Raw genomic sequence first — 13,127 nt, forward strand, 5'->3', positions numbered from 1 at the left:
TCTTATAGCGTTTATAGGTACTGATTGTCTTCTTTAGAAAAACATCACATTACAGCATCCACATGTCATTGGAATCAATTGTTGTTTACACGTATTCAACCTTATTGCCAAAGATATACTGTCACATCCAACAATGACCGACGTCGTCTCAGCAAACAAAAACTTGGTCAATTTCTTTACAAAATCACATTTTTGGTCCGACTTCCTTGAAGATTGGCGAAAAGAAAACAAAATTGGACATGGTCTCATGACTGCATGCGAGACTCGCTGGTATTCGATGGCAAAAGTCTGCATCAGTGTATCCGAACATGAGGGTGGGTTCAAGAAAGCAATCAAAGCCGATGATGACCCTTTGTTTGATTCACCCAAAATCAATGCAAATGTCCAATCAATAATCTCTGATCGCGACCATTTCACGGGAAACCAAGCTCTCATAATTGTTTTAAGATCAGTGGTTGATGCCATCGGTCGATTGGAACATGCCAACACAACTCTTGCCGACATCTGGAAAGAAGTTCTGCACGTCTATTGTGCTCTATCAAAGATCGACGTCTACAGTCGATATCTTCCATTCAAAAGATATTCCGAAAGTGTCCTACACCTGCGAAGCAAAGTCTTCAATGAAGACATCTACTTTATAGCCTTCTTTTTGAATCCCTCGTTTCGGACTACTGCTGTATCTCGCCGGTTTGACCTTTGCAAGATGAATTGGATGATATGTAACCTTGCTAATCGATGGGGATTCTCTGCAAGGGAAGGTTACACAATAAAGGATGAAGTTATTAGGTTCTATAACTCTCAGTCGCCATTTCAGTCGGACACTAATAGTAAGTCCCTTTATAGTTTCTTGAGACCTCTATACCTACATGACTCATCTGACATTTGCTTGAGTCGATCTAGGCTCTCAGCCCCTTACTTATTGGCTCAGTCTACCGGTTTCAGCCAATCAAAGCCCTCTCAAGAGACTCGCGATTTCTGTTCTCCAAGTAGTTCCACATGCAGCTGGTGTTGAAAGTCTTTTTTCGGATATGGGGGCCACGAAAACGAAGCGCCGTAGTAGCATGAAGACCAACACTCTAAAAATGTCTTCACAGGTCCGGATGCATCTCTTATCACAGGATCCTAACAAAAGATACACCTCTCAGAACAAAAAACAAGCTTTGAAAAGCGATCTCGATACTGAAGAAGCTCTCGCTGAGCAAGAATTGGGCCTGGCCGAAGAATTGGAATATTTTGAAGAAGGTGTATTCGCTCATCTGGACCCTATCGATCCCAGTCTTTATGTAGACGAAACTGGATTCATCACTTCTATCTTTGATTTCCGAGTATTTGAGAAAAGTTGTTCATCTAGTCTGGCTCAAGAGTCGCATGTTATGGATGTTCCAGACAGTCCTGGAGTGGCCTGGAGTGCCGATGATCTCTTCAAATGATTTCCTACAACATTTCAACTTATCCTGTCTAATCCAAGTTTTCTCCATATAAATGTAAAAGATTTATATGATGAAATATATGTTTTCCGCTGCTTTTATCTAAAACAAAGCGAATCGAGACAAGGGTGCGTAGCACCGCCGCACACGGGTGCGAGGCAAATTTTTTTGGTGAAAACAGGCGCACAGGTGCGCCTGACTTTTCAAAACACGCGCCCACAGCTTGAGTTGTATGTATGTGTTTAAGAGGGTTGGCGGACCCCACGCTCAGGGCTTCCGTAGTACCTCCCTCTGAGCACGGTACATGTACCGCGTCACTCCAGAAAGCTCAAACGAGTCGGTCTCAACTTTTCACCTCAACTTTTCTTTTTATTGGTTTCACTCAAAAATCTCCCAAGAAAACAGTCAGAAGGATACGATGACCAATCAAACCCGATTCACACTTCAACATCAAACTCAAACTACATTCGATCGTCGTAAATTGGTCGGACCAGATTCATCTACTCCACTTCCTACCTTTATCTCAACTGAACCAATCAAACAAGACAACAAACAAGACAACACTAGATCGGATGGTAGAACAAATCAACAATTCCGTCCAATTCGTTAGTCTTCAATTCCTCATTGTCTCTTTTCGATCTTAAAATCTGATTTGATTCTTTTTCTTCAGATGTGAAGACTAAAGTGGTTAGTTCAGCTAATGGAAGTAGTTATTTAGAAACAACTGATTGTAAACTGATTTGTGCAGTGTAAGTCTTTTGCAGCCATTCATCCATCAATATTTGACTGATCTTTGACTAATCTTGATCGGATTGAATGTTGATAGTTATGGTCCTAAACCACGAACAACTGCAAATTCCTCATCATCCAACCTCAACATTCATTTCAAATTCACTCCATTCTCACTCTCAACTTCATTTACTTCATCAATCTCCACGTTAGAATCTAATCTATCTCAAGCACTTCATCAATCACTTGCACCTAGTCTACTCCTCAATCCAACTGAATTCTATGACTTACATCTCACCGTCTTACAATCTCATTCACCTCTCTCTATCACTCATCCAATCTTAGCAGCTACCATCGCATTAGGATCAGCAGGTGTACCGACCTTAGGTTTAGTCATCGGTATCTCAGCTGCAATCTCATCTGATCTTGAATTATTAATTGATCCTACTTTTATTGAATCTCAAAATGCTTTAGCTCATTTAGATTTATCTTATTTAACTTCAATCGATTCGGTCACTCATCTGAATTTTAGGTCTCATTTAGATTTCAATCTTTCTAAAATCGATTTAAATCAATTCTTAACTTATCTTGATCTTGCTCGTGATGTAACTCAATCTTTACATCCAATAGCTGTTCAAGCTCTTCAAAATGATTTATCAACTAATTCTTTAAATCAACCTTCAATTTGATTCATTATCATCATCTGGATTGATCATGGATGATACCTGAAATTTGGAATCCGGATACCCAAAACCTGAAGACCAGATCTTAAGAAGCTCAAGTCCATGAACTTGTAAAGGGAAAGTAATGATGTATTATTTAAATGAAACTCGAAAATCTTCAAACAAGATGATATTCAACAAATTGCTCAAAAACTTCCAGTGTAACATAACACAGGAAACAGAGAGATATCTTCCTGTGGGTAGACTGACTGCATTTGATGCAGTTTCTCAGCTTAAACACAGAGGTAATCCAGAAATAAGACCAAAATAATACATCTTGACTCATCAACTGTGTATAATGGGCTTTCCCATGGGAAAATCATCTCTTTTTGCCTGTGTACCTAAGGCCGCGTTCACTTAGGCCGGATTTCCAGAAAGCGCATTCTAGGTGACCGCTTTTCTACATGTAGAAAAGCGATTTTTGTAAAAAAACAAAATTTCACGTTTCATGACAAAAGAGGTCATGAAGCGTTTGATTAAAGGTGAAATTAAGGACGATTTTTTTGTTTGTTGATCCCCAGACAAACCCTTCGATCTGAAAAATCCCACTACATAAACCAATCATACATCCTCACTTTTGCAAATTGTTGATGCTCAATCCTTTCTTTCAATCCTTTCTCGAATTGAACTCAATCAGGTCTTTGTACCAGCATTATCTTCGACTAATCACAGCTGAAGTTTGATTGATCGAGAAAGATGCTTTGACGTCTATCAAAAAGACTGAACTGGAACTCAGTTTGAGTGAGAAACAGTGTTTAGCTAAATCATCTTATGACAGTAAAGCTCAAATGGCTATTTGCCTCACTTCCAAACGAAAATTAGATCAGGTTCCTGTGCTTGTATAAAGGTGACTTGGGTTGAGAATGAGATCAAGTGAGGATGAATCGAAGACGTTTTTTGAGGAGAGTGGTGGATGACGGATTTTGAGAGCTGTGTACGATGAATGGGGACTCGGGAAATATCTGAGGGGTCCTGTACAGTGGAAGGTACATTGTGAGATTTCAGGATAAGTTCACAAATGAAATGATAGGTGGGAAAAGTTGAGGCAGAATGCGATTTCGAGAGCAAAAAATGTGATATTATCGAATTCTTGAAAAGTGCCAAAAAAAGACTTTTTTCAAGCATTCTGTGATTTCAAGAATGCTTGTAAATAAGAAATCAAACGCATTTCACAGAATGCGATTTATCAACATTCAAGAAAGCGCTTTTTCGTGAAAAAGCGCTTAAGTGAACGCGCCCTAAGGGCATGTTCACTTGAGGAATTTCTGACCAGAAATCACATTCTATAAATTTTTCAATGCAAAAATGAAACATGGACCACCAAATAGACACTTTGAATTTTGCAGAATGTGATTTTTCAACAGAAATTGCTTAATTGAATGTGCCCTAAGGCCGTGTTCACTTAAGCACTTTTTTGTGAAAAAGTGCTTTCTTGAATGTTGGGAAATCACATTCTGTGAAAGGTGTTTGATTTCTTATTTACAAGTGTTCTGTAAATTGCAGAATGCTCATAAAAAGTATTTTTTCATCGCTTTTCAAGAATTCACTATTAGCGCATTTTCCTCAATAGAAAGTGATTTCTTGACCATCTGGCCACCCCTTTGGAAGACCCTTCTCCACAAATTTGGACAAATCCCCATCCATCGTACGACACTCACTCAACAAAACGATTGTAATCAACCATCACCTCACCCTCCTAATACAACCAACATCACACCACAATCTCTAATCCCCTATATTGATTCAGTAGAATAAAAGAAATAGAACTTAACACTAATGAGAGAGATTCTCATCTCATCTCAGTTTTTGTTCCCTTTCTACTTTTTTCATTTGTGATTCCATGACTCAAAAACATCAAAACGGTTATCAACGAGTGCAATTGTTTATCAACGTGGTTTTTAGTGTTGCTTTGTGAACAGTCCCATTGACTGTGAAAAGATTTTCAACCTCACAGATAACTCTTGCTTCAGTGTGAGGTATAAAAGTGATATGAATATCACACTTGAGAAACATTGAGATTGTTTTCATATTGGAACCGACCATGCATACCTCCTTTTCTATCTCCTCATAAGCCCTGGAGAATATTGATTAGGTATGTACACAAGCTCAAGGACCTAGCAGAGAAAGGATGACATGACATGAACAAAGAGAGGAGTGATGAGGAGTGATGATAACGAGTTGAACCCCCACAATCAATCGCTTTCTGAGACAAATCAAGCAAATTACCTATCATCACTTTTTTTTTAGAACACAAATTTCAGATTTCGAAAAAAACACTTTTCTACATGTAGAAAAGTGCTGTCCTAGAATGTGATTTCTGAAAATTGCGGCTAAGTGAACGCGGCCTAAGTGTAGTCATCTACTTCTCTGCATTTGAGGTCTTCCAGCCAAGACAATCAGAGTCAAAATTGTACTGACTGGTGATGACTACATTTGGTGATCTAAATTTCTACTGATTAAATCCTTTAACTGTGGTTTTTGACATCTAGCTGGAAAATGATTCTTAAAGACTGGAATACCCATTCTCTCAGCATACAACTTCCCAGGGTTTTAGGGGTGGCATCAAGACTATGCAAGTTCTGGCCAATGTTTCAATTTGGTCTGTTGCCTACTTTTTTCAACGCAAGAGTCTTTTCTTACAAATATATGGGATGGATCTGTTGAATGGCCGTTAAAAAAATACCCTGTCTCCAATTGGTTGTAAAATATATAGATGAAGAGTCTGTCCTTGATGTATTGCTCATAAAACTCCTTTTGAAACCTTTCAAAATTGAATCTTGAGGGAGGAGTGGTGTTGCAAAAGGACTACTACTTGGGCTTTGATATTACCCAAATTAAACCTTTCTTTATAAGTTTTGAATAGTTCCTGGAAGCCAAAATGGGTCAGAAAGATATGGAAAAAAATAAGGGTGACATCTTCTTGCGCTTTCCTACAATCTTGCATGTTCTGAAATGGGATCGTTAAAACTTACTAATAAATTGGTATACAATACCAAAGAACAATGTGTGGTGCGAAGCCCAAGGCCTAAGCCAAGGGAATATTAATTACTTGAGAACTAACAAACGCCCTACGGGGTGGCTAGAGTCCTAAATAATGTAACTATACATGAACTGAAAACTACTTAAGAAACATAACATAACTTGAAACCAACCAACAACACAACTAAAACACTAACATGAAATCTTGAGATAGACTAAAGAAACCATAATGTAATATGTAAGTAAAAAGATAACTAATGAAAAATAACTGCACTAATATTTGATGAAACACATTTTTTTTTTTTTAAAAAGAAATAACTACCACATTCAATCTTTTTTTAAGGGTCGATAGATTTTTGCACTCGACCTTTTGCACTCAATATGGAGTGTAAATTTGGTCGAGTGTAAAAATTAACAAAGAGGGGTGTAATGTCGAATTTTACACTGAATATGTCCCGATTTCAAGTGTGCAAAAAAGTCATGTGCAAAGTCACATGTGTAAATTTACATGTTGACGTGCCCAACTTTGAATTTTGCCCTGCAAAATTTACACACGTTTTTGAGGGCAAGAATCTTACTAGGCAAAAATCTGCATAGGGTCCCAAATTCTAATTTTACTCTGAAAACCCCTTACACCCAAAGTTGGATGTAAAGCCCTGGTATGTAATTTTTCAGATGATCCCCGGCAAACTCCAAATTTGCACGCCATCGCAGCACCGGATTGACACACTATCCCTGCAGTATCCGACTAGATCCGACCGGAAACACTAATACCTAGATACGCTTTTCCCCCTTTCCTGATGCCCTAACGCTATCGTCACCCTTTCCACCACCACCAACCACACCGATATACCCTTTCGATGACCACGAAGCTCACATCCCTCCACCCCAGATTTGATAAAAGCGCTAGATCTCTTCCATCCTTGATCCCATCGACTTCGAAACCATCAACACCATCCCTTCTCAGAACGACTTTTGAGTCGACACCTGACACCTCTTCTTGATATTCGATGGCACTCTTTCTCCTGCGTATACCTCCTCATAGCCCCAATGGATTCCACAAAACCTTTAGTTCATTTTCGCTTACAAGGCCCCCTTCGACGTCGTCTTGAGAATGTTACGATCGAGAGTCGTCTGTCGTACTACTGCTCTACCAACTTTACCAATTCTTTCAGTTCCATCACTTCATTCAATTTAACCACTCCTACACATCTCTTTCATCGAACCCATCACCTTCTTACTTACTTATCTTGCTCATGATGTCTGAACACCCACCCAGCAGCAACTTGGAAATTCCTAGTACCCCTGATCCTTCACGAACTCGCACTCAGCCCCCCGTTGTTCACGTTGTTCCAACTCAGGCCACCGTCACCTTGCCTGACCCTGTGCTAGCTACTTCTGTTTCTGTCTCGAACGTCATTTCACCCGGTGAGAAGAAGAAGAAAAAAAGAAATCGACCTAAGAAGACCGGCAAGAAGTTCAAGACGCCTGTTCCGGCTGCCGGCGACTTGAAGACGTTCATCGACCATGGGACCACGTGTGACAGTCAAGGATACCCGATTTATCCAAATGGCAACACCGTGTTTGTCAGAGGACCCCGAGACGAGATCACCAACTTCGGCTACATTGCATACCCGCACACTCAGAAGTCTCAAGGATCAAAAGCAGAGTCAAAGTGGAAGACTATCTGGTTTAAGTGTCTCGGAGTGTTACATTGTGACGACAAATTCTGTGATTACGCAGCGCCGCCACTGACTGCCGAAGGCAAAGCAGCTGAACTGATCCTTGAGTAAGTGTTTCGTTTCCGCTTTTGAGTTTCCCCTTGTCTTGTCTGCTTATGCTTCATCTGTGGCTCACCTCCCTCGCTCTCATTCCCCTCTACTAGGTCACCAGTATGTCCAGCGGTCGAGTGTAATGGAAGCCACATTTGGACTCAATGCCCGGAATCTAACTGCCGCTTTGACATTGAGAAGGCCACCGGCTGGGGTGTGCTTCGTCACTCCGGCATCCATAACCATGTCTGGCCGTCATCCAAAAAAGCGGATCCTCTCGCTATGCGAGCCCTCACGGCTCAGTTAGTTAGCAACCCAAAGGCCGGACCTTTGGTGCTGAAGGTGAGTTGTTCTTTTTAAGATGTTTGTCGACTTTCAATACTTACTCAACTTCTCTTATCTCTTGACAGGTTGGCCAGGCTAGTGCTGGCCAGGCAGTCACTGCGCCTGTGGTGGAAATTCATCCTGCCTTTGGCAATGGAGGCCGCCTTGGATATTTACGACGAAAAGTCTTAGTCGAGAAGGGACTGATGCCCGAAAAGGAGAGTCTTGGAGGGGGTGACCGGCTCATTATGGATCTGTTGCATTGGGGCAGGTAAGTTCAAACAGTTGTGCTCTTTCAGCTATTCCAAACATGATGCTAATGGACTTGTTTGGAAGAAACGGTTTGAGGTTGATATCAACATCTCTTCTCGGCACCGACGTGCACATCACATTCCAATCCGAATGGATGGCCGAACAACTCTTTCGACGGGATAAGGATAACCGCATGTATTCAGGCGGTCTCCTATCTGACGTGACTTATCGCTTTTTCAATCACGGTTACCTCCTCACTACCTCTATGTATAGCGAAATTATGCATTGCTGGATCCCGGTGCAGCTCACCTGGATGTGGGGCCTTGAAGAAGGCCATTACCAGGCCCATTTCACTACCCTCCTCCAACAGATCTACCAATCCGACATTACATACCACGAGCGCGATCTCTTAGTTCAACAAGTCGTGGACTTTTCTGCAGCCCAGAAAAAGGGATTCATCAGTGCTTACATGAATGTCTTCAAGGAAACCGATCCATCGAAGGCTTTGAGCAAGTTAAAAGGATGCCATGAACATTATCGACAATCAATTACACGCGTCAAGAGAAATCGAAACATCGTGGATTCAAGTAAACTTGTAAGTGTTTATCGTATTTCCCAATGACATTTCACCATGTCATTACCAATCCATGTCATTGATCCTAATTTGCGTGCTTTGATAGGAACTATTTGAACGCCTCGCGTTAGACCTTCTTGAACCCGACAAGCCTGGAGGAATGACACTCCGTCAAAAGTTTGATCAGATAGCCCGGTTGTTCCCCAAAGCAAAGGCCTGGATTGACTGGTGGAACACGTCGGACATCCACAGCATGCTATTTGTGGCGCGCGAGCGCCTTCCATTGGACGATCCACCCATTGACGGCGAGGAGCCTCTTGAAGCAAGTCTTCCTGACACCACGAATGGTCAAGAATCTATGCATCGCCAGTATTACATTTTGACGTAAGTACTTTCTTCTCAGTTTTTTTTTTTATTATGTTAAGCACCCTTGATGACTGGACTCCCATGGCTCCCCTTCCTCAGGTCCGGTCACTGCACTATCGTTCAAGGATTCGTACAGCTACTCCTATTTACCGAGTCTTTGAAGCGTGACTTCTCCCAAATTCGAAGTGGCATCGCGGTGAAGTATGGGCGAAACTGGGACTCAATCGTCGAAACCTTAGGATGGTCTAAGGAGCGAACCCGTCGCAAACCTGACGCTAATGATGGACGGCCTCCCGATACCACCGATGCGCTCATTCGGCCTAAGAAGCTCGGGCGCCCTGCAGGATCTACTAATGTGAACCGTGATCGCCACTCCTCTTACCAATCCTATTCCGCGAGCAACGACCGAGGCAAGCAAAATAGGTGTTGGGAGACAGCGACTTTGGAAAGTATCTATCCTACATTCTCTCCCTTGTGGATGGAGGGCTCGACTGGCAAAGGTAAGGACATAGCGTCCAAACTGATTCGCCACTTCTCCTCCAGGGCCTCTGCCGAAATGAATCAGTCATCTCACGTGAAGTCTGTCCTCTCACGAGGCCTCAAATCCTTACATTCGGCTGTCCAACATATTTCACCCACATCTTTCGTTACAGACGCTTTCTGTTCGGCCGACTTGTTCTTGGATTACATCCTGCTCACTAAGCGCAATGCACCAACATCGATCGGACGTCATTTCACTTATAAACTCCTCCGGAACTACCAATCCACCAAACACCCTGCTCATCAAGAAAGCAAAGTTTCAACCAAGATCTCTATTACCATCACCACAGGCCTCTTCCATGAAGCCGGCCTGGAATACTCCAATATCACTCAACTTTTATCTTTTTGGCACACCGACGGTATGTTTTTGACCAGCCCTCGGTGCTGCCCTACCTGCCGAAACACACGCAAGCAGCTATCATCAGGCCGCCCTGACTCTCCTGATGATAGAGAACTCAGTGATATGTTTCCTGAATCTTCAGATGTTATTCCTCAGCTTTATGAACGCTCTGTATTGGACTTAACTACCAATCCGATGAATCTCTACTTCCACCTTGGCAACGCGGCTGCTCTCGCCGAGGACGTTCGTGATAGTTTCATGGGGGAGATGCAATGGCCTGAAACTCTCACCTTTGGCCAAACTGTTTATCAAATCGTCTCACGTGGGTTTTGGGGTTATAACCACTACTGGTGCAAGGTGGTCAGATACGTGGATGGTGTTATGGGCGTTTGGTATTACGATGATCGCAAGGACGATGGCCGAGGCCAACTCCTTGGTCGCGAACTCAGCTTCATCTCCGGGGCTCAATGTTCGACTAGCTGGCTTGTATACTCTCGGAAACCGACGTCTGAAGAACAGAAGGCCATTGACCGTGGGGTAGCCAAAATACATCAAAAAAACCCCGACTCGCTAGGTGATATCCCTTTTGTTTCAGCCTTGGACATGGCCGGTGTTGAGGAGCAAATTGAAGAAGACTTGCCCTCGTATGAAGTTACTTCAACTGACAAGGGCCCTGGCCATCATTTGAAACAAGGCCACTTTGATAACAAGTCCAAGCAAGCTTTCACATCAACGTGTCTGTTAATTTTTGTTCATGTAAAGAATTAACTTTCCAAAATCCCTCACTTACCTTATCCTTTTGCATATTGGGTATCAGGTCCTCCAGTTCTTGGTCAGCATGGTGGCCATGATGTCAAGAAACAAGGTCGAAGTGGGAATCAGGCCAAGGCGGCTTTTTCTTCCACTTGTAAGTGTAACCTTTTGGCAAATAAACACGCCTTCACGCATATTGACGAATGGTGATCGGTGTTTGGCAGGTCCTCCAGCCTTGGATCATCAACATGATGATGATCATACGTACGGGGACGGTGATATATTTGAAAATAAACTTGATCAGATTGCCCAACCTGTTGATGCGGCATACGATTCGTCCAGCAGCGAGGACATGCTGGATTCCGTTGAGGTCACCCATCAACCCTCAGAGGCCAAACCTGATCCTCTCACCCTGCGCCTCCGTATCAAGCGACCGGCTCCAGATTCTAGCCCTGTGAAATCACCGTCCCCATCGCCTCTCAAGCAAGGAGCTAGGACGACTAGGAAGAAATCAAGCGGCAAGAAAGGAGCGGTCAAAGTCGAGCAACTTGAGCCTGTCTTACCACCTGTGGATTCTCAAGGTGCCAGTGTGGACATCAAGGCTAAGGCAAAGCCAAAAGGTAGGAAGGAAAAGGTGCCAAAAGTCTAAACGGGTTTGGGTCTTCATTCTTTTTGATACATGAAAAATATATATACAAGAAAAATTTATACAAGAAATATATATACAAGACAAATAAACCAGATGATCATGATTGCGAAGGTAAGCGCGGGAGTCATCAAGAATTTCTTTCTTCCTTCTGTTTCTTTTATTTGAATTGTGTGTTGTGATTCTATGGCGGCCTCATGAAATACACAGTGGCCAATTAAGTGGTGGAATCTGTCCTGGGCTGAGCAATTATGAGACTGTGAGACATTGAGAGACATCATAAGTATAAGTATAAGTATAAGTGAAATGAGAAATATTGTTGAGTTGCACCTTTTTTTGTTTTTTTTTTGGCTAAGTTGGTGCGGTGTAAAATTCCACTTGTGGGGTGGATTTTGCAAATTTCGCACTCCCGCCACTTGCACTCCTTTTTCTGTGTAAAGTCCTTGGAATGTAAAATTAGCATTTACCCACCCAAAAGTGATTTTTACACGTGATGTTTTTGCACTGGATGAGGAGTGTAAGAATATCAGGTGCAAAAGTGTAATTCCGCCACAGCGAGATACAAATTTACACATGTGACTTTGCACATGACTTTTTTGCACATTTGAAATCAGGACATATTCAGTGTAAAATTCAACATTACACCCCTCTTTGTTAATTTTTACACTCGACCGCTTTTACACTCCATATTCAGTGCAAAAGGTCGAGTGCAAAAATCACTTAACCCTTTTTTTAAAGGGTGGTAGAGAGGGCTGAAAAAACTTTGATTTGATAATTGCTAAGAGTTTTAACGATTAGAAGGTGAAATTTGAGATTGAAGATAGGAAACTTCGACAAAAGTGAACGCAATGGGAAGTTGGTGAAGAGTGGTCAAACAGGAATGACATCATACCTACAGGATGAGAATAAGATTGATAATCCGACCCGTCAGTTTCGGTCCAAATCATGACATGTAACAATCCAACTTTCCCATTCCACTTGGTTAATAACAAGTTACCAACAGCGATTCCTGTCTTTTCCATCATGATTTTGGTGTGATATAAACTAAATTGACATCCCTCTGATATGCAGATTTCTTTCCATATATGTCACAGTGATGTCAGTTTTGTCATCTTGTTTTGCTTGATTGATATCCAGCCCTGCAAGCCTGCTAATCCTACAACCTCTGTCAACCACAGGTTGGTGATGTGATGTGGGCTGATGGCCAGGAGAGACCACAGGTATTGTTTGGATGCAGAACACCTAGAATCACATGATGGGCAGGCACAAATGACCTGCCCCTGAGGCAGGCCTTTTGGGGTTGATTTTGGGGTTGGTGTGCTCATGTTAGGTTTAGGTCTATTTCACTCATTTGCCATGTGATTATGGGTGAAAAATTGTTGTTTAGCATCAATAAATTTTCTAAAGTACATCTCAAAGTGCTCAGCTGACTACACATCCCCAATCTCAAAGCCACTGTAAGCCATAGACTACTTCCATATCATGCAAACCATCAAATCCTCCTTTTTGAAGTCAACCTCAGCCAAGTGCAACCAACCTACCATGAACCTAGGAAGACTGCCTATCATACCAGACAGCAGGCCTGTCAAAAAGTTGACCTGTAGTGTAGGCTGTAGAGTAATAACAAGGTCAGAGACCTGTTCTTTTTTATCTAAAGGTAGCATGGATTGAAATATCAAACTTCCAAAGCTGACCACATTATT

At 42.2% G+C, this 13,127-nt stretch overlaps 2 protein-coding genes across 2 annotated transcripts; both read left to right on the forward strand.

Annotated features, from left to right (window-relative positions):
* Positions 1-1,845: 1,845 nt before the first annotated feature.
* Positions 1,846-2,845, forward strand: MELLADRAFT_105134 (uncharacterized protein; the record flags this gene model as incomplete). Its single annotated transcript, XM_007408319.1, has 3 exons — positions 1,846-2,032; positions 2,098-2,176; positions 2,254-2,845. 3 exons carry the CDS (start codon positions 1,846-1,848, stop codon positions 2,843-2,845), a joined length of 858 nt encoding a protein of 285 aa, XP_007408381.1.
* Positions 2,846-7,113: 4,268 nt separating this feature from the next.
* MELLADRAFT_84962 (uncharacterized protein) lies at positions 7,114-11,427 on the forward strand (the record flags this gene model as incomplete). Its single annotated transcript, XM_007408320.1, has 12 exons — positions 7,114-7,646; positions 7,743-7,749; positions 7,828-7,971; positions 8,040-8,224; positions 8,290-8,800; positions 8,886-9,163; positions 9,245-9,645; positions 9,711-9,724; positions 9,799-10,044; positions 10,098-10,761; positions 10,843-10,932; positions 11,003-11,427. The coding sequence occupies 12 exons, from the start codon at positions 7,114-7,116 to the stop codon at positions 11,425-11,427; spliced, it is 3,498 nt and encodes a 1,165-aa protein (XP_007408382.1).
* Positions 11,428-13,127: the final 1,700 nt, after the last annotated feature.

Source organism: Melampsora larici-populina (genome assembly GCF_000204055.1).
Source record: "Melampsora larici-populina 98AG31 unplaced genomic scaffold MELLAscaffold_12, whole genome shotgun sequence".
NCBI classification, from domain to species: domain Eukaryota; kingdom Fungi; phylum Basidiomycota; class Pucciniomycetes; order Pucciniales; family Melampsoraceae; genus Melampsora; species Melampsora laricis-populina.